The sequence below is a fragment of the Artibeus jamaicensis genome, unplaced genomic scaffold (assembly GCF_021234435.1).
Source record: "Artibeus jamaicensis isolate MK-2021 breed Jamaican fruit bat unplaced genomic scaffold, CSHL_Jam_final contig_233, whole genome shotgun sequence".
Taxonomy (NCBI): domain Eukaryota; kingdom Metazoa; phylum Chordata; class Mammalia; order Chiroptera; family Phyllostomidae; genus Artibeus; species Artibeus jamaicensis.
Window position 1 is genome coordinate 26736687 of NW_026521486.1, and position 22807 is coordinate 26759493.

The 22807-nt window shown below is 38.7% G+C and overlaps 2 protein-coding genes across 2 annotated transcripts in view; both read right to left on the reverse strand.

Annotated features, from left to right (window-relative positions):
• PLBD1 (phospholipase B domain containing 1) overlaps positions 1-22807 on the reverse strand; it is a 57127-nt gene that overhangs the window by 10019 nt on the left and 24301 nt on the right. The window contains exons 3-6 of the mRNA XM_037136568.2: positions 19788-19871; positions 18257-18395; positions 15460-15600; positions 14801-14945 (exon numbers count right to left, since the gene is read on the reverse strand). Of these exons, the coding sequence (XP_036992463.2) occupies positions 14801-14945; positions 15460-15600; positions 18257-18395; positions 19788-19871 (509 nt within the window). The remainder of the gene's footprint in view (positions 1-14800; positions 14946-15459; positions 15601-18256; positions 18396-19787; positions 19872-22807) is intronic.
• On the reverse strand, positions 4340-6895 carry LOC119042792 (developmental pluripotency-associated protein 3-like). Its single transcript, XM_037136569.2, has one exon. The coding sequence runs from the start codon at positions 6059-6061 to the stop codon at positions 5594-5596; it is 468 nt and encodes a 155-aa protein (XP_036992464.2). The 5' UTR covers positions 6062-6895; the 3' UTR covers positions 4340-5593.

A 22807-nucleotide genomic window follows, 5' to 3' on the forward strand; every position in this document is an offset into this window, starting at 1 on the left:
CACCTAGGGTCGTGTTTACAGATGTCCTAGCCCAGATCCACTGAATAAGCATTTCTATGGATGGCACTTGGGAATTTGCACTTTTGGCAAGCTCCACAGGAAATTTTAAGTTTACGGGCTGTGTATATCTGTGGGGGAGGTGATGGGATACCTGGATATAATTCAAAGTAGGAACACATACATACATGCATACCTGGTAAAACACACCAAGCGCATTCCAGAGAGCCTCACTGATGGATAATTAAGCTTGAAGCCTATGCCTCATATAGATAATCATTGCTGGGATTCCCAATTAGAACACTTTGAATAGGTTCAAGAACGTGTTCCCACATGAAAACCCCACCCATCTGGTATGCCAGCAGGCCCTTTGAATTCATTTTTTTCCCCAGTTTTAATCATTTACCCTAAATGCAAACTGAACTCTTTCTGAAAAAAAAAAAAAGATATTTATAGTTAGATATATTGCATTTGAATCCTAGTCCCCAACTTCCGAGTGGTATGATTTTGAATAGGCTATTTAACTTCTTTAAACCTGTTTCTTTATCTGAAAAATGTAGATACAACACCCTCCTTGTTAGGTTTTTACGGCAATGAAATGACCTTATATACCAACAGTTTAGTATCGTGTCAGATACTGTGCCAGGGACATAGGTAGGAACTAAACAAATATCAGGGTTTTTTTTCTTTTAATTTCAGTAACAAGTGAGCACAGACGAGTTTACAGAAACTTATTTAACACTTGGGAGCTGTCTAATTCCCATAAAATTAGTTAGGTCCGATGCATGTAATTAATAATCAGGGTGACTACAAAAGATTAGCTTCAAGGTCCAATTCTTGTGCTGAGCACACTGGTCTGCATCTCAAATGCCCGGATAAGACTCCTGAACATGCTGGGCTCTTGTTTTCAAGTCAGGGGTGTAAAGGGGAGAGAAGCAGACTAGAAAACAACGAGGCTGTGACAGAGACCCTCACCTCCACCTTTCACTTTGTTTCCCCCTCTTTGTCGCTTACAGTTCCCAGCATGTCCTCATCTGGGTGGGTCACCCCTGATCTGTCTGCCTGTCCCTTTCCTTTCCTTTCCTTTTTGCGTCCCACTTTCTGCTTTTCCTTTCCTCCTTTTCTCCTTCCTTGCTTCCATAAATATGTCTTCAATGATCACAATGTGCGAGGCTCTGCACTGGGCCTGGGGAAGTGGACATGAATATGGAGCATGAACTCAGAAGAAATGATGCGCAGGGTGCCAGGGAAGCTCAAAGGAGGGGATCGAGTACTCAGCCTGAAAGTGAGCAGAGCTTTCTAAGAGGAGGTCCTGTGATGCCTTCCTTTAGCATGGAAAGCATTTGGGTAAAATGTTTTAAATGACAATAAAAATGCTCATGCCAAAGGTGACTATTCCAATAATAGCAGCACAAAGAAACTGTGGGGGATTTCTCCCACATATTAAAATGATGAACACTATTTCAAATTATTTAAGACAAGTAGTTGAAGGTACTAGAAAGTGACCAAAGGCAGGGAGAAACTGAACACTGGTAATATTCGTTAAGAACATGAGTAAGTGGCTTCCTTGCTTAAATGTATTAATACTTCCTATCCACTACCCCCAGCTCTGGTGGTGAAAAATTGCAGCCATAAAGACTTCAGGGGGCAGATGTCTGAGTTCAGTGCTGCAGAACAGCTGAGAATTTAAGGGGCAAGTTCTGGGGAGCAAGAGAGAGAACTACAGAGGAGCAGAGATCCAAAACCTGAACATAAATCTCCAATTCTCTGGCTGACACTAACTATGCGAGAGTGTGAGAGGCGCCAGCGATCCCAGGGTGAAAACAGGAAGCAGTGAGAGATTTCCTCTTGTGAGCCCCTGGCGATTGTTCCCGGTGAGATATGTGAGCTCGCCACGACAGTGACAGGGTATCCCCCAACTCAGATACAGCTCGGGCTGCTCAAGCTGTTGCGGGGCAAAATTTAGAGCTGGAAGAACAAATGGAAAGTTAGAGGAAACCTTAGAAACACGCAAACCACAGAAAGAGTTAGCTCTAATATTTCAGTTAACCTCTGCCAAAATCCTTGGCTGTCTACTAAACAAGGTACAGACACAATCTCCGAACAGCCAGTTTGAAAAGGAACGTGCAGAAGTAAGAGAAACACGAAGCAAAGACGTTGGCTGCTGCACACTGCATGGAAGATACATTCTGAAGTTTGATTAATTACCTCTGATCATAAAACACCAACGATTCTCAGAACAACAACTCTACAGTCACTATAATGTGCTCATCTTCAATGTCCAGTGTCCAACCTAAAGTTATTAGACATAAGAATTAACTAAGGAAACATTCCCCATACAGAAAAAAAATGAATAGAAACTGTTTCCAAGTAGGCTTTGATACTATAGTTAACAAAGACTTCAACTTCAAACAGTTCGGAAAAGAAAAATATGGTATTAAAAGTTACCAGAGGAAATATTAACAGAGAAATGGAAACTAAAGAAAGAACAAAATGGCTGTTTTAGACCTGAAAATTAAAATAACTGAAAATAAAAATTTCACTAAATGGATCCTACAGTAAACTTGAGATGGCAGAAGAATCAGTGAATTCAAAAAAGATCAATAAAATATCCCATGAGACCACTAGAGAGAGAAAACAAATACTGAAGAAAAACAAAGCCCCAAAGACCTGTGAGACAGGATTAAGCAGTCCGACATATGAGTAATTGGCATCCCAGACAGAGACGAGGGACAAAAGTGGGTGGAAAAATATTTGAAGCTCTAACTGCTGAAAATTCTTAAATTTGAGGGAAAACATTAATATGCAGATCTTATAAACTCAACAAACTCCAAATAGAATAAATACAAAGAAAGCCAGGGCTAGCATTTCATGAAGCCAAAGGTAAAATATATATAATAGAATAGAATATATATACATACACACAGAGATGGTCTGACTTATAATGACTTGACTTATGATTTTTCATGTGTACAATGGTATGAAGGCGATATGGATTCCATAAAAATCATACTTTGAACTTGGAATTTCGGTCTTTTCGTGGGCTAACAACATGCTGTGTAATGCTAAGTGATGCAATTAACTTTAGTTCAATGCTCCAAACATTCCTCAGACCCATTGTGCTTCCATCTGTGTATGTAAATGGCAAGTGCCTATACAAAGATTCTGTTTTTCACTCTCAGTACAGCATTCAACAAATTACGTAAGATAGTGAATATTTTATTGTAAAATGAGCTTTGTGTTAGATGACTTTGACCAGCTGCAGACTAATGTAAATGTTCTGAGCATTTTGAAAGTGGGCTAGGCTAAGCTATGATGTTTGGTGGGTTAGGTATATTAAATGCACATTCAACTTATTATATTTTCAGTGTACAGTGGATTTATTGTGAGGTATCCCCATAGTAAGTTGAGGAGTATCTGTACAATTTTTTCCTTGCAGTCAGATTTTTATCTTTGGTTTTGTGATATACTACCTCTGATTTTCTTTATATTTATTCCATTTGAGGTTTGTTTTATATATATACATATAAAACACCTTAGATTCTTTTTTTTATTTTTAAGGGATTTTATTTACTTACTTTTAGAGAGCGGGGAAGGAGGTGAGAAAGAGAAGGAGAAAAACATGCAAGAGATACACTGATCAGTTGTATCTCATGAGCCCCCAACTTGGGACCTGGCCTACAACCCAGGCATGTATCCTGACTGGGAATTGAACCAGCAACCTTTCAATTCGAAGGCTGGTGCTCAATCCACTAAGCCACACCAGCCAGGGCCATCTTAAATTCTTTAAAAGACATGTGTTGAAATGAAAATTATGACACCATATTAGCAAGTTTATAACACATAGGTATAACACATGACAACAACATCATGAAAAGTAGGGGGGCACTGAGTGACATTATGGCCATGTGCAAGGATCCAACCTTTTTTTAACCAGACATAATTAGGTATTTGATTCATGTAAATTGTGATGCGTTAAAGATATGTATTATAATTTTCAGTGTAACCACTAAAAACAAGGCAAAGGAATACAGGTAGAAAGCCAAATGGGTTACTAAAATTTGCACTATTTTATTAGAATACTAATACAAAAGAAGACAGAAATAAAAGAAAAAGAGAAATAATATAAAGACACCAAATAGCAAGATGGCAGGCCTAAATTCACATATATATATATTAACATTAAATATAAATGGACCAAGTGCTCTCATCAAAGGTCCAAGCTTGTCAGGCTTAACTATTTTTCAAAAAGCACAAGAAAACTGGAGTGGCTTTATTAATATAAGACATTACAGATTTTTTTTAAAGAATGTTACAGAGTGTGTGTATATATATATATATATATATATATATATATTTAAAATATTTTATTTATTTATCTTTAGAGGGGAAGGGAAGGAGAGAGGAAGAGAAATATTAATATATGGTTGCCTCTCATGTGTCCCCTGCTGGGAACTGGCCTGCAACCCAGGCATGTGACCTGACTGGGAATCAAACCACAGTTGTTTGTTTAGTAGGCCCGTGCTCAATCCACTGAGCTATACCAGCCATGGCAATATAAGACATTACAGATTTTAGGACAAGGGATTTTACTAGAGACAGAGAAGGACATTTCATACTGATAAAAAGATCATTTTACTAGGACTGTATAGTAAACAAAATTTATGAATGATAGAGTATCAAAATACATGAAGCAAACTTACATAAATGAAATGAGAAGTACGCAAATCAATTTATTATAGTTGAAAGTGTACATATTTTCTTAGTAATTAGTAGAAAAAGTAGCTAGAAAATCAATAAGGATATAGAAGACTGAACCACACTAACAACTAACTTAACCTGATAAACATTTATAGAATGCTACACTTGGAAATACCAGAATGCACATTCTTTTCTACTGCATTCACTGAGAAAGATCTCATACTCGGTCATGAAACAGGTATCAAAAAAGTTTATAAAGTTTAAAATTATACAGAGTATGTTTTCTGATCACAACAGAATTAAAATAAAAAAATAGAAGTATATCTGGAAAGGCTTCAAATTTGGGGGAACTAAACAATAGTTTAGTTTTTTTTTTAAATATGCCTCAAATTTTAATAAGATGCCTTATGTGCACATTTGCTACTAAATTGAAATAGCACACAGAAACACTTGTTACAGTTCAAATTTTTGAAAACGAGAGAAATCTACCTAATACACCCTGCACCAATCATGCTCTAGCCAAACCACCCTTTTCATTTTTTTTAACATTCCTTTTGCACAAGTTACTTGCTTCTAATTCTTGGTGTTCAATTACATCTCACCAACTTCAGGCTTCTAAAACAACAATGACACTTAAGACCTATCAGTACTTTTTCGAGTCAAATAAAAAAGGAACTGAAGTGTATTTAAGTCATTCAAATGCAAACCACCCATACGTTGATTCCCCTTAAGTTAGTGGCATCAAGGTGGACAAGAAAAGGACATCACAGAACTATTGTAGGCTATCAAAATATTGGTCTAGTCTATCCTAGCCTAGAGTAACTTTCCTAAGCTGCTACATAATGACATTAAAATTACCGGCAAAAAAGCCCAAATTACAAGAATAAGGCTGTGGCTAAACCGACTCCATGTCATAACTATTCTCCATTTCAATATAATCAGAAGGATCTCCATAATGTAGGCGGTAAAGACAGGAACATCTAAATTTTCTGGCTCTTGCTTCAATCTCAAGTTTGCTCTCCTCTGGGGTTTTTTTAAGCAGAGACAGGGTGCAGAATCTAATCACTTGTAACGCCCTTTGCATCTTTTCTTTGCGAACACTTGCCACTGTCCTCACTCCATGCCTTTTTTCGATGAGCATGCTTTGACACAGCCCAAGGCCCTGTAAGCTCTTTCCGCTCTCCTGCTTTTTGGGTGAACTTTCTGGTGGCAGGGGAGGCAGTTTGATGTTAGGGTTGAGAGTCAAGTTACGAAGGTTCTTTGCTAGTAGTCCTGAGAAAGCTTGAGTGTCAGCCGAATATCCTTCAGCAGGAACCTGAGTAGACTCCAGGTTCCAGGTTGGGTTAAACGTTGGTGAGTCCATTGGATGTCTAGTCACAGCCTGAAGCTCCTAAGATTTCCCCAAAGAGTTCAGCAGCTGGTGATATTGAAGACTCTCTAACTGTTACAAAGTAGCTTGGAAAGAACCCTACAGCCTAGACAGAGCAAGAGAAAGGCCAGACTCTACCACAACGCGAAAGAGCCGACCAATAGTTTAGTTTCTAAGTTACATTTCTAATTAAATTGCAAATAAAGAAATTGTGAGAAATTAGAAAATATTCTCAACTGAATGACAGTGAAAACAAAACATACCAAACATTGGCAGATACACTGAAAGAAGTGCTTAGAAGAAAATGTATAGTTTTATTTTTTTATAGTAGAAAGGAAGAGAGGTAAAAATCAACTAGCTAAGAGTCTACCTTAAGAAGGTTGAAAAAAAGCCACAAAATGCAAAGGAAATAGAGGAAAGAAAATGATAAAGAATGTGAATCATTGGGGAAGAAAAATAGACAAACAATGGAAAATAAATCAAGGAAAATAAAATCTTGTTATTAAAAAACATTAGTAAAATGGATACACTTCTAGGAAGACTGATCAAGAAAAAAGACAATATCATGAATGATTAAAAGAACTTAACTACAGAAGGAAACTTGACTTGGGGTAGTGAACACCCAATACAATATACAGATAATGTATTATAGAATTGTCCACCTGAAACCTATATAATTTTATTAACCAATATTACCCCAATTGGTCAATAAAAAATAAAAATCAATAGAAAAGGAACTTAACTGCAGATGCTTCTGACATTAAAAGGTTAATAAAAATAGTATAAATAACTTTGTCAGTAAACATAACAACTTAGAAGAAATTAACAAATTCATTGACACAAATTTTCAAAACTTACTCAAGATGAATTAGAAAACCTCAATAGTCCTATATCAATAAAAGAAATAAAAGAAATTGAATAATTAAAAACTTTCCCAACAAATAAAACTGTATATCTAGATGGCGTAGTCAATGAATTATATGAAACATTTGAGGAGAAAATAATACCAGTCACACACAAACTTTTTCAGAAAACATAGGAAAAAATAATTCCCAACTCAGATTATAAGGGCAAGGTTACCATGATGCCAAAACTATAACAAGAAATGAAAACCATTAATCAATATCTCTCATGAATATAGGTGAAGAATCCTTAAGAAAATGGCATTAAGTTGAATAAATATTTTTGATAATATATTATTAATAAGTGGTGATTATCGCAGGAATGCCAAGTTCATTTAATAAATGAAAATCAATCAATGAAACTCACCATATTAAAAAAGGAGAAAAATTATATGATCACTTTAATAGAAGCAGAAAAAGAATTTCACAAAATGTAACACTCATTGGTAGGAAGAGTGTAACATTCATTGGTAAGCTAAGTAGGAAGAGAAGGGATCTTCTTAACCTTATAAAGGTTATCTATAAAATTCCTACATCAAGCATCATACCTAATGATGAAAGACTGAATATGTTTCTCTTAAGTTCTAGGCAAGAATTGCCTAGGGAACTAGGCAAGAATTATCATTCCCTGTTAGTGTACATTGTCCTGGAGTCCTTACCCAGTGCAATCATGTAAGACATCAAGGGCATACAGGGGGAGAAAGAAGTGAAATTATCTTTGTGAAGAGATGATTATGAATATAGAAAAATCCCAAGAAATTTATAGAAAAACTATTAGAACTGATAAATGAGTTTAGAAAGTCCTCAGGATAAAAAGTAAATATACAAACAAATTATATTCTTGTACTGTGGTCATATTACATTTCCAATTTTTTTTGACTGTGGGCTGATCATAATAACATGCTTCTAATGAGTAGAATGTGGTGGAGGTGACAGCATATGACTCCTGAGACTAGGTCATAATAGGCATTGCTGTTTCTGCTTTGTTCTTTTGGATCACTTGGTCTTGGGAAAGCTGGACACCTTGTCATGGGGACACTTGAGCAGCCCTGTGGAGAGGCCCAAGTGGTTGGTAACCAATTTGCCAGCACACCTTGTCAACCATGTGAGTAACCTTAGAAGTACTTCTTCCAGCCTCAGTTAAGTTAGAGAGTTCAGTCCCTCAGTCTGTGAGTCTTCCAGCAGAAGCTCCAGATAGAGTGAAATAGAGACAGGGCATCCTCACTGTGCCCTATTTACATTCCTGACCCATGGAAACTATGAGATTCTAAATGATTATTGTTTTTTCAAGCCACTAATTTTGGGGGTGACTTGTTATGTAGTAATAGAAAACTAATGCATATATACAAGCAACAAAGAATTGAAAAAAGGAGTAAAATATCAATTCTGATTATAGGAGCACCAAAAATTATTTAAGATTCAAATGAATTAAAGGTATGTACAACCCATATACTAAAAACTACCAAACATTGCTCAGATAAAAGAATATCTGAATAAATAGAGATATTGTGTTCATAGATTGGAAGACTCAGTGTTAATGACACTGATTTTCTCTGAATTGATTGAAAGGTTTCTTGCAACTGAAGTCAGTAGACCCTTGTGCTGAGGTCTTCATAAGTGGTATTTGCTCCCTTTTCAGTGCTATCATTCTCTATGGGATTTCTCTCCATGTCTGTCTTATCTCTTTGGCTCTTGACTTGCACAGCCAAAATCAACACTTAGGTGTGTACAGTATCCTGAGGTAGGGCTACTCTGGGGCCTTTATCTTCCTTAGGCTTATCAGTTGCTAGGTAAATTGGACCACAGCTATTCAAAAACCCATGTGAGGGGTGGAAAGCTTCTAGAACAAGGTTATCCAGGGCCACCTTCCTCAGAGCTTCCAGAGCCTCAGGCAAGTATGTTTTTCAGGGCCCCTGCCTACAAAACAATTGGATGAAGAAATATTTTCCAAAATTTATGGGCCAGGTGAGATGTAGTGGTTTACTGATGAAGATTTAGAATACTGGGTGGAGAAAAGTACAAATGTATTTGTCCAGTCAGTACATGTGAAGATTCTTTATAGTGTCCGGGTACCATCTCTCTGTGTTACTTATTATCAAATGCATTATTCCTGGATAATTTTAAATCTCCCACCATGAGAAAAAGGTAGCAATCCTGTTCTCACTCACAAAGCCACGACTCTGTAACTTGCTTGTACTAAAGCAACATGGATTTCTTTGCCCCTGCCATTCCCTACCGCCATTTACTTAATGACTCTGTAATAGCTATCATGCCACCTGTCGATACTGGCTGCTAATGCCTCTCTCAAAGGTCTTTACTGTGATTTGTTAGTGATGGCCACAAATTCAAGTCTTATACAGAGCATTAAGAGAAACATGAATGATAATTTCTTTATGGTCATTAAAGTTAAATTCAGAATACCATAGCATAAACATAGATCAACCTATTTTCCAATTCTTTGTTCTTGGGTTCCTTCAGCTGTAACCCTTGCATTCCTAGAATGTGATCTCTTTCCACACCCCCACGTTTCACACCCCCCCCAGCAGTGGGCACCATTAGGGCAGAGGCCTGTGGGCAGGGCCAGAAGAGCAGTCCCAGTTGCACAAGGAAGATTCAAGCATCGTAAGACTGGCCTGAGAGTGTGGGAAGCCACATCATTAACTAAAGGCATGAAATCAGTCGAAATGCCCATTGGCGCTGTGGAGCAAGGTTCTCAAAAGCCCCCATAGGAGCTGGCCCCAGCTCTCCCCAGAATATTGCAGTGAGATGAGGTGACAAGGGCCAGCAGTGGAGCTCACAGAGTGAAGTTCACCTGTCACTTCCCCTGCTGCCTTTGAGTGCTGCAGAAGGAAGATGGCACTGCAGTGACAACACATGCTGAAGCCCAAGGGTAAGCACTTAGAACCCAGAACTTCGGTCTGACTTTGGTCACTTAGAACCCAGAACACATGCTGTGTCTGCCATGAGGGTCACCCAAACTCATCGTGTTACCAACATTCTGTCAGTTCAGTGAGGTAAGAATATACTCTGAGGGCCAGCAGAAAGGATCTACTCACCAGGACCTCCTTATAAGCTTGGGTCCCAGAGCTCCTCACGGCATCTTGTTGAACTTGCCTGTGGATGTGGGTAGAGGGAACCCCCCCTCCAAAAATGACAGATATGGGCATCTGATGCACATGGGTCCCTCTCTGAGCTTGGCCCCACCTGAATGCCATACTGGCTGGTCTTGGGCACTGGAAAGATAGATAAAACATTTCTATCTATCTGTAATAGCTATCATGCCACCTGTCGATACTGGCTGCTAATGCCTCTCTCAAAGGTCTTTACTGTGATTTGTTAGTGATGGCCACAAATTCAAGTCTTATATAGAGCGTTATACACTGTCTTATACACTGGAAAGTCTTATACACTGGAAAGATAGAAAAGTCTTATACAGAGCATTATACAAGTCTTATACACTGGAAAGACAGACAGAAAATTTCTGGAAAGGTGCTTCCTAAATCAGATATACTTGAGACCCGGGCCAGGGCCAGGATGCCCCAGAACCTCTAGCCTGCCTAGTCTCAGGCTGCTGGGGCCAGGCTCAGAGTATTGTGAGGAAGATGCTGCAGAGCCAAAAACTCGCTGCCTGGGCTTACGGGTGGTGTGGATGTTATCAGCACCTGGTACACATTTGACTTCCTCAGGACATTTCATATTATCATCTTCAGGTGAAATAATTTCTCCAAGGGTAAAGGAAATTCACAGTTTTTAAAAACTAGACTAAAAAGGACTGAGACTACCAAATCTAGAAAGGATTAAGATGGGGGTTATAATATTAATGTATTCCTTTGCCTTAACCACCTCTGTTTGTATGGAGTCAGTGAATGAATGCTCTGGTGCACAGGAGATTGGCTTAGGTCAGCCTGGGTGTGTTGGAGACAGTAAGTCCTTTTGTAATGCTGATGACTGCATTGTGAAGGACTGCACTGTTCCTTTTATTTTCCGGTGCTGGTGCACAGTGTGGGGAGTGAAGGGCCATAAAATATTGGGGGAAAGAATTCATTCCATGCTTGGACTGTTATCATTTAAATTGAGAGTATTAACAAAGCAGGTTTCATAAGATTTTATGCATTCTCTCTTAAGCCTGATCACCCTAGGGAACTCACCCTCTCCAGCAAAGGAAAGGAGAACTGCCTCCTGGCAGTTCTCATTAGGTAATCACCCGGCCTGTATTCTGGCTAGGACCACAGGCACCCACAGAAAGTCATTCACAGTCATTTTTGACATTTTGTTTTCTCCTTGAACATGGATATTGGTCTTCCATCCATAGATCTTTTGGCCATCTATAAAACATATGGTTTGAGTCACCTGGATTATCGTACCACCCTTCTAATGTTCTGTGGACAGCCTCTCTTGTCCTCTTTTCATGGGCCAGACAATACTAAAATGTAAATCTATTTATGCCACTCCCACTTGTGACTCTAATGGTCTTGCATTGATCTTTGTTCCTTCTCTCTTGCCTTCCCCACACTTGCTCTTGCCAATAGGCCTTTATACATGCTATTTGTTCCATCTGGAATATTCCACCACCTCACTATCCCCAATGGTCTGGCAAATTTATACTTGTCTTTTGTGCCTAAACTTAAATTTTACTCTCTTACAGTCTATTTCAACATACCCAAACTGGTCTTGCCTATTATTTATTACACAAATCACACTGTATTATCATTGCTTTTTTCTTTGTATCTATTTTTCACCAGAAGACAAATTTTGTTAGAGGAGAAACTGTATCTGTCTTGTTCTCTGGTGGAAACTGTCCTGCCTGGTTTCAGAATCTGTAATCTCCCCATGGCTAAGGCTGAGTGAGAGGCCTTGAGACCCTAAGCCACTAAGGGGACAAAGCTTATCTCCCTGGCGGGAGCACTACCTCTGCCCACTTTACTTCAACCTGCCTGGCCCCCAGTGCAGACTGGTTAGCCAATGATGGGTAAGATTCCTCCAGGGAAGGACAACCTAAGACAGGCATGGTCATGAGGGGGGCCCTCAGGGAAGGACTTGGGGGCTATAAAAAAAGGGGGTGATGGACCTTCACCTCTTGGCTTTGACGTAGCCTGAGTCCTCATTCTGTCCGCAGTCCAAGCATGGAATGAATTCCCCCCCCCCAATGTTTTATGGCCCTTCAGCTATCTGACCCTGTCTCAGAATAGGTCTTCAGAGTTCTTTTAATGTTATCTATTTGATCATTACTGCCTGACAATAATTGATGAGCTTTCCATATATGCCCTGGATTCCTATGCAAATTAAGCCAATAAAAGCCTGTCAAGGCAAGGTTTGGGGTATTCTCCTTTTGAGAGAGTGGCCATGCCATCCCTTTTCCTCTACAGAACTCAGTAGTCCATGTGAATTTGTCTCGTCTCATCCACAACACCATAGACACTGTAGGACAGTGTTCGTCCGCATCAGTTCTCCATTGTAAATGCTTTGCCTCCCAAGTAATTTAACAGAAAATTATTGATGAATGAATAAATTATATAGTGTTTACAACTTTATGAAGTAAGCATTATATTAGCCTCATTTTATAAATAAAAAAGCGGGTTTACAAAAAGTAAAATAGTTGGACTTCATATGTTGGTGAACAGGTTAGCAGCTGTTCAAGGTCTACCTTTCTCCTTTGGAAACTTCAAAAAAAGACCATTGTGTCTTGAAAGTTTGTAGATCTCATGGCAATTGTCATCGGGGTTGGACTTTTGCAGGGGTCCACTGCGTGTTGTAAGAGTATGGACAGGTGCATGTGAGATCTTCAGAGCTAAGTGCATGTTCAGTGTGATGGTGTCTGCGATAGCACAGTTATCAGCCTTTAACATGAGCTTCAGCTAAGTCACGAATGTTTCATGACTTGATATGTCTGTTCTGACTCGGCGATTCTTAATATCCTCGTACTTATCATGAAGAGCCTCCAGGTCCTGCCTCCTTCAAAACAAAACTAACACCACACTTCTAATCCATTTCATGTACCATGACGCTTTTCCACCAAAGAGAAACAAGCAAGCATCCAACTCTGTGCTGGGGTCAACAGCTCCCACGGCATGATGTTAGTGGCAAAGCCTAGTTCCACGTCTGCTAGCTGAATCCAAAGTGGCTTCCGCCCTTAATCAGCTCTTTGCAACATAAACAAGACATGGTACTTCACGTGTGCTGCTGAAAACGAAGTTGTTCAGCCCAAGAAAACAGGAAGCACACTGCTCCACTGGATTCGATTAAAACACATTGGGGGTTTAAAAAAAAAAGTAACTTTTGTTCTGTCTCAGTGTAATTGCTCTAAAAATCTCTATTATCTGTGTCTATTCTGAAATGGCGTACATGGAAATGTTAACAGTTGTGAGTTTTATAAGAAATCCCTCATGTCCTTCCCCATCCCTGCTTTTGGGATCCAGGAATTTTAAGACTGTGGTGGAACACTAATCTCCAGAGATTCAAAGCAGGGCAGTTAACATTCGAACATCACACTTTATTGTAAACAAGAGAAAGAGTAAGAATGTTTGATGGGTCTCACTCTCTTGCTGTCCTTAAATTTTGCTCTACAGGAACATGAAAGAATCAGAGCACAGAGCAAAGAGCCCCCCAGCCCTGTTAAACCGAAGCAGTTAAGGAAACTATAAAAAAGATGAAATCAAATGGCCTTAAAAGAAGTGTCGGGTCCCAAGGAATGAAGAATAACAAGCTATGCCCTTCGTCAGCATTCCTGATAGGGTGATGTTAACACTACCGGGAGCAATAATACCAGAAAGGGCAAAATGCTCTGATGATGAGAGATGGATGTGACAAGTGGTTGGTACAACCACCCTGTAAGTGATACACATGTAATTAAAGCTCAAGAGTATGCACATCACATCCTCCTTGGACCCTTAGGAATTTGGTAAGAATTCCCCCCTGGCCTTTGCACATGATGTTTTGTGAACAGGTTGCAAACCTTCAACTAAGTGGGCAATTCCAGCTAGCCGATGTGTTTTCTTGGGTTCACACAGTGGTTTTGTTTTTCTCTTGAGAAGTTGGAGGAACTGGAAACACTGATCTCCACAACTGTCAGTGGGAGCTGAGCAGCTGGCCTCCTTTCAATGTGTGTTTGCTACAGTTGCTTCCACTTCAGTTTTTTTTATACTAGCACCTTTTATTCATTGCATCATCTGCTTGTTTCCTTTAGGGAAGAGTGTGCAAGTCCTACTCTGCAGAGACTGTCCTTCCCATCCATCTCCACCTGCTCAAATCCTAGTCATCATTCGTGGTTCACCTCAAATGTCAACCCTTCTTTCCTGTCTCCAACAACCTGATGTGAGTTCTCCCTCTTTTTGTAGCATACACAGTATCCAGTAATAATATTGTTCTTAGCTGTATTGTGTTTATCTTGTTATTGTAACATTCATAAACTTACCCATTCATTCACTCATCCATTCATTCATCAAGAAGTTGTTAAGTACTAGGTGCCACATACTAGGTTAGGTGCTGTGGATACTGCAGCGAACAAGAGAAAGAAAAACAGGCCCTCGCGGAGGCATGGGGAGCAGGATCTGCCTCGCTCATCTTTGCTTCTGCAGCAAAGCACAGGAAAGTGCCTTGTACCTCATAAATCACTCAGTTGCATTTTTTGAAGTGAGTGAGTGGCAACTCTATTAACTAAGTCTATGTCATTCTATTTTTAAAAGCACTAGGACTATAGATCTTCAAAAAGCATGCTGAAAATGAAATTTTATTCATGTTTAGTAACCACTAAATACTTCTTCCATTCCAGTTACTCTGAACCACCAAGGTTTCGTCCTGACAGGGCACTCAGATGTCCCCTAAACTTGTTTACCTGGGTAACTGCTGAAAGAGAGGCAGCTACTGCTGGTGTCTTTATCTCTGATGTTGAAGTCCCAGTGTTTGTATATCCTGAGCATGGCCGCATATGTGTACCAGCTTGAGTGAGCGAAGTAGATGTTCTCAAATCCAGGAAGAACCTGTAGTCAGAATCACAGTGAACAATATAGATAATGACTACAAGTGATATATAGATATATGTCATAAATGATTAACATAACTGAGACACAAATTGACACAATCCCTATATACTTACTTCAGTGAAGTAAGTGTACGGGAGATGCATAGAGAAATTGACTGTAAGTGAAGTAAATGTACAGGGATTGTGTCTATTGCTCTATTTACTATCGGAAAGTTAACCTTTAATGTGCACACAAGATAGACTGTCCTAGTGCGCAAAAGGGAAGATTCTGGAAAGTCAGAGGGACAGGTAGACACGGAATAGGAAAAATTGTGGAAGAAATACAGGTAACACCATGTACACCAATTCCCTCCACAAGTGCCTTCCAGTTCTTCACATCTATGACAGAGGAACCCAAGAGCTGATCTAATATAGCCAGGGCCAATGAGATGTTACCATACCTGGGTGTCACACAGAAAAAAATCTGTGTGGACCAGAGCAAGGAAAAAGAGAAAGACTGCTGTGTGTCTCACCTTAATAAGAGCAGAGCAGTGTCCCATGTCCCATCTCTTAAAAACCTTCAGGCTGGAATCTTTTGTGGGCGAAAGAGAGGGAATCAGATCCAACAGGTCTCCAACGGCATTCAGGAACTGAATCTGGAACAGGGTCATGGGCTGGGGGAAGACAGAGACCATGATCAACACTGATTTGTGACAGCCAGATGCCATTTTCTGTTGTGTCTCTTGTTAGGGATCCATTATATTATTGCTTTGTGAAGGGCCCCTAATGTAACAGATGCACTAGATTTCATTGTAAACTTATAAAATATTTTTTACTTTATAGTTTATGAGTATTTTAGCATGTTTTAATATCCACAGACTTGGGCAAATTCTCCTAAGACAGCTGCCTCTCCAGGTTTTCTCAGTCTCAGCACTAGTGATAATTCTTTTTGGGGGGTGGGGGGTGCTGTGCATTCTAAGATGCTTTACAGCATCCCCAGCCTCTAGCTACTAGACATGAGTAGTACCTCCCAGTGTTGACAACCAAAAATGTCTCTGGGTATTACCACATATCCTCTGGAAAGAAATCACTCCTAGTTGAGAGTCACTGCTTTACAGCAAACACATTCAACTAAGATTTTTCTTTTTTTTAAAGATTTTATTTATTTTCAGAGACAGGGGAAGATAGGGAGGAAGAGAGGGAGAGAAACATTGATGTGCGAGCCATTGCTTCTCCCAAGTGCACAACTAGGGAACTTGGCCCACAACCCAGGCATGTGTCCTGACTGGGAATTGATTTAGTGCCCTTCTGGTTGGCAGGCCAGCGCTCAACCCACTGAGCCACACCAGCCAGGACAGGATGCTTTTGATTTTGATGGTATGTTTAACGTAGGTCTAACTGACTTGACAGCATTAACCCTGAAGCAATGATCGGACTTGAACATGAACCTTGGGCTAACTGGATAAGCGCTGCTCTATCGAGGTTCAGCCCACTAGGCACAGGCGGTGGGAGGACTCACACAAAAGAAATTTTAACCAAAAACCAAAACAAAAAACCCAACCTAATTATTCAACTTAAAAAATGATAGGGTCTTTACTTCATTAATTTTTCTTATGCTGAAAATCTCGATATCCAACATTTGTTGGAGAATCACATAATAATTAATAAATAAGAATATAAGAATACTATAGTAAGCTCTGTTCTGAGTACTCACAACTGTAAAGGTACTTTTGCCCTCCCCTCTATTTACTTGTTTGTTTTATCTTACTGTATCTATTGAACTTGATCAAATTTCAAAATAACAATACCAATATTATTATATAAGATTACTCAATATAATTTCAGGTCATTTTGTTTTAGGGTTTTTTGGGGGATTCTTCCTGTTCTTAGGACCTGTCGCACTAGGGTACACAGTGATAACTGTTCTAAAGGCACCTGCAACAACTACTCTCCGTATGGTTTTGCTATGCGCTTGATACACAGTTAACTATATTTCTGTCCATTTGTTTCCAGATTTCAGGAACTGCATTTCTTCTTTGTGATTTAATTTCATTTTATAGTTATCAACAGCATTTGCCTGGTTCCAAAGCCAAATGTAAACGTATAAACAAGTTACATTCGAAGAAATGCAGCCTTTCCCCTCCACTTCCTTTTCTTCCTGCTTTCATAAGTAATTCTTTTTTTTAATTTTAGATTTTGGCTTATTCTTTCATTGTTGTTTCTTCTTGAAAAGATATGCAAATCTGTGTGTCTGTTTATCTATCTACCTGTCTCCCTCCACATCTTATATAAAAGGTAGCACACAATACACACTGTCTTTATTTTTCACAGAGTAACAGGTTCTGAAAGTCCCTCCATAATAGTGTAAGGAGATCTACCTCGTTCCTGTCTGCATCTATATCATTTATGCAACTAGTCTTCTATATTTTGGCTGTTTTTAGTCATTAGTTATTATAAATTATCTGCAATGAATAGGCTTCTATTTTTGCTAGTGAGCCTTTGTGATAATTCTGTAAGTGGGTCAAAGGGTATATGAGTATGTGATTTTGGTACTGACTGAAAAATTCCTGCTGAGTGGATACACTACTTTGCATCCTCACTGGTGTTTTAGAAAAGTGCCTTTCCCCCATAGCTTGGCCAACAGAGGATGCTTTCACATTTTAGAATTTGTGCCAAAATTTGTGACAAGTGAAAAAGTATTACTCAATATGGTTTTAATTTGAATTTCTATCTTATGAGCAAGACTGAGATCATATGATTTATAATTTTTGCATCACTTTTCTATGAACTGTCTTTTTTTGTATATTTTTGTCCAGAATATGTGTGTGTGTGTGTGTGTGTGTGTGTGTGTGTGTGTGTGTGTATCTATAATCTCCCTCAGGAAACAAGGGCTCCATAATTTTAGAGGTAATTAAATGCTCCCTTTAAATCCTCAATGATTCAGTAAAGCTTTAAGAGAAAATTGTGCATGGGCATGTGTGTGCACAGACGTGTGCATGGACATGGGATGCAGAGCATGTGCACACTTAGACGTTGTGCTTCAATGGTCACATCATGTAGACAGTAGCTTCCTTAGGTTACTTGGACAGCCAGTACACACACCAGCCTCTCTCCCTGACCCAGAAGACAGTGTAATGAAAGAGGTTGAGAAAATGCAGAAGCAAGTAAGCTCTAATTTTGTGTCAGCCAATGAGTCAGGATAAATAAGATGGTACTTGTGTGCAAGAACTTTATATTCTAATCCTAATTTGATCTGCTTCTATACTGGAATGTAATTTTAAAGATTATTTTTAATAAACCCTGTATCAAGTAGCTTCTTAAAAGCCTTACCTTTTCCCCTATTAAGATAGACTTCTTCATTGCTCCTAAATAGAGCCCATCCATTTGTGCCATGACGTAGCCTGTGTGTCTCCAAAACGGGTCATCTTCATAATATTTGATGTTATTTCGTGTCCACTGTTCTTGCTTCCTGACAGAGAAATTAGATTTGTCCCAGAGGTCTCTGTGGTTGCTCATCCAAAGCTAAATTAAACCTGGGCACTTCAAGATAACATATTCTGATAATTATGGTAGTATAATTTAAATTCTGGATCTTCTAACATTCCACTCCCTCTGAAAGACCATCAGGGCAAATCCGAAGTGATTTTTAATTTCTCCCTGGGATAGGACTCTCCCTTCAGAGCTTCCTCTGTGCTGTAGTTGGAGCCAAAGCACAGGTGTAGCGTTAACCTGACTGGGATACCGAGACCTGAGAAAGTCAAGGAGAGACAGTCCCAGTACCTTCACATCAAATCCTAACATCTCACTAGGTCAGTAAGTCAGTTACACTTGGTAAAGCGTAACTTTACCAAGAGGTAAAGTTAAACAAGAAAAAATAAGAACTCCCAAGGGCAGGGTTGCTTGTACATGTTTATATTTTGTTCAGATCATTTTTATAGTTCCTGGTTCATTCTATTTCAGTTGTCACTAATCATTTCCTCCAATCTCATGTCCTAGCATGCTCAGCAAAAAAAAAAAAAACAAAAAAAACAAGTCTTGTTTTTCATAGTCCTTTCACTCTGTCTCTTTCAGTTCTATGCACTTCGTGGGGGCTGCTGTGACACACCTGTGTGCTGAAAGTCATTTCTGGTTTGGTCAGGCTACCTCTAGATCGGTTTTAGAATACAGCATTATTACTTTATGGGGTCTAGCCCAGTTAATGGTTTTTAACTGATACTCTGTAGGACTTTAGCATTTGATGAAGAGGTTCCTTGGTGTGTAATTTGGAGGGCCAAACCAAGAGCTCTTCTATCCCCAAATTAATCTCATAGTCCATCATCCCACAGATATATGACAAATTTTCTGAATATTGAGAGTTACTAGTCTTCAGACAATTTTATTAAAGTAGAAATATTCTCAGAGAATGTTAAGAATTACGACTTTAGATACGGGCTAACACTACAGTGGGATTAGTCCCCAGGCTGCTGAAAAGGAAGCACCTGACAGAAGAAAGAGGGAGGACCCCAGAGGAAGGAGAGTCACCCCATCCCATGCCCTCCCGCCAGGGGTGGGGATGGGGGAAGGGGAGGGAGCGATCCAGGGATCTGAATTTGCCTGCTGCACACCGATGGTGTCCTCCTCCAGCTGTGCAACTGCTAACGTGATATTTAACCTGACCTCCAAAAGAGCCCAAATTAGAGGGCCTGGTGTCTGCAACCAGTTTTCATACTATCACCAAAATGTGCTACACCTCACTACAATAACAACTCCAGAGTCCTGCCTGACGAACAGAAAAAGAAATCGGTGAAAGGCAAATCATGGTTCGAAAGGACACATTCAGGCCCCGCAGCTTCAATGAGAAGAGAAAAGTGACTGTACATACTCCATGAACTCCTGCACTTTATCCACGATGGAAGGTTTCTTAATCAGCTGTGGGTAGAGGTTTATGAAGTGGTCGTGTATGTGTCTGAAACGATAGATCAAAATGGTTACATTTCCATTTTTCTCCTTAGATTTCTCCATCACAGTCAATTACCCAATCTTTTGGCTAACTGGAATGTCCCCTATTGCAAAACTTCTCTAATATTGCTTTTATAAATCAAACAGTTTAGAATTGGGAAATATTGCTAATGTATAGAAAAGCATAAAATATAACTCAAGTATCCATTATATAACCTTATTAAATCACTCTATTTTGCCATATTTGCTATATATATATATATATATATATATATATATATATATATATATATATATATATTAAAATAGGGCCCTGGCTGATGTAGCTCAGTAGATTGAGCACGGGCCTGCGAACCCAAAGATCACAGTTTGATTCCCCTTCAGGGCACATGCCTGGGTTGCAGGCCAGTTCCCAGCAGGGGCCAGTTCCCAGCAGGGGATGCAGGAGAAGCAACCGTGAATTGATATTTCTCTCCCTCTCTCCTTCCCTTCTCTTCTAAAGATAAAGAAATGAAATTTTTTAAAAATTAAAAAAAAATAGATGTGAAGCCCCTGTGCACACCTTTTTGTCACCAATCCTGTCCCTTCTTCCCAAAGGAAACTACAATTTTGAATCCGTGATTGATTATACCGTCATGTTTCCACTGCATATATATTTAACCATAAACAATGTAGAGTATTATTTATCATATTTCAGAACAAAGTGTAAATAAGACCATATCTACCACTTTAACTTGTTTCTCTCAACATTACTTTTTAAAAAAATCCTCACTCAAGGATACATTTTACTGATTGAGAGAGAGAGAGAGAGAGAGAGAGAGAAAGAGAAAGAGAGGCATTGATGTGAGAGAGAAACAATGACCAGTTGCCTCCCGTATGTGCCCTGGCCAGGAATTGAACCTGCAGCCTTTTGGTGTGTGGGATAATAGTCTAACCAACCAAGCCACTTGGCCAGGGATCAACATTACGTTTTTAAAAGAAATATCTGTGTTATGGTCTGCAGCTTAAACTTATTCTTGGCAGCTGCTGATGGTATGACCACTATAACAATTCATGTATACCTACCCATCATGGACATTTAACTGTTTTTTAATTTTTCACGATCATATTGCATTATTAAATATTATTGTAAACATCTTTTTACATACTTGGATGTTCTTCTAGTATATACATACTATATAAAAGTAGGGTATCTGGGGCAAATACTCTATACAGCTAGAGGGACTCAATATTGCCAGTCTGTCCCCCCCAGTGACTGTGCCAGCTGCCCCCGCCCATGTCGGACTTCTCCTGCCACTGCCTCACCAGCACCGGGTGTGGTTAGACCTTCTAGTTTTAAACAGTTTCGTGGGTGTTAAATGGTTTCCCATTGTTTTAATTTCCGCCGCCCCCCCCATCCCAGGATTATTGGTCATTTGGAACTCTTTATTTTAAAACTTACTTTTAAAAAGTTAAATGTGTCTCAGAAGCTGTACAGAAAACATTTTTATTAAGATATAATTGACACCTGTAACTTATACAATAGCATTGTGTAAGTTATAGGTGTACAACACCTTGACTCAATGCATTTATATATTACATTATAATTACCACTGTGGTGTTAGCTAACATCTCTCTCAGGTCCCACGATCATCACTCCTTTTTGTGGTGAGAACTATGAAGATCTAGTCTTTTAGAGGCTTTGACATTTATAACAGACTGTTATTGACTACCATCACTATTTGTCTATGAGGTTCAAGTTTGTACCCCTAAGCAACACCTTTCAATTAAAATCTTAACTGATGAAAATAATCCATTTACACTTATTGTGATTTTATGTATTTGGAGTTATTACTACAATCTTTTTTGTTTTCCATTTACCATACTTTTCTTTAACCCCCTTTTGTTTTCTTTGTTCAGATATTTTCATTATCTTTCTTTTTTACTTCTGCTGAGTTAGAAGATGTAAAACATATTTTTATACTGTAAGTAACAATTAAAATTTTAAAAAATACAACTTTTCATTGCCTTAGTAAGTTTAAATGAATTTTATATTAGGTTGGCCAAAAGTCCATATGGTGTTTTTTCTATAATTTAAAAGACACGCTTTTTATTTTCACCAATAACTTTAGTGATTTGGATATTTTGAATATATTGACTATCTCCCATGTGGTATAAGTTGATTGTTCTCAATGTCTCTATTTGATCACTATCAACTTCAACTGGTCTACCTGACCATGGAGCATTGTCAAGCAAGGAATCTCCCGCACAAAACTTCACAAACCACTTTTGACATATTTGATCAGTCACGGCAGCTTCTGCAAACACTGCACAAATCTTTTTTGCATTTCAGTTGCATTTTTATCTTTCTTGAAATAATAAAGCATACTATGCTGAAAATGTTATGTATTTTCTCCCATCTTCAATATGAAAATGGCCACACAAAAATTCACCAGTTTTGATAAGCTTCTTTTTAAATGCATGCTGACATGACAGCTGTCTGAATGCAATCTAACAGTATCTGTTTTTAATGAAATTAAAGACAACTAAGCACTACTAGAGCCATCTTACAGAAAAAAAATGAACTTTTTGGCTGATCCAATATTTCTCTCCTCCTCGAAACATAATGCATATTTTAGCAAGCTTTAACTGCCTACTGATATCTCCCATTATATTATTGTTCAAAGATTTATATTATTGTTCTCCCATTATATTATTGTTCAAAGAAATATTTAAAAATATTTCTATTTAACTTTTTTCCTAATTTTTGACTTTTACAATAACATTTTATTAATTTCTTTGTTTAGTGGAAGTCTGTGGGTGGTAAACCATTTTATTTTATATATTTGAAAATATACTTTTGTGACCTTGCTCTTGAATCATTTAAATGGTTATAAAATTCCAGTCATTCTTCCTCAGTACTTTTAAGATGTTACCTTCCTACCTTCTGACTCTGCTGCTGTT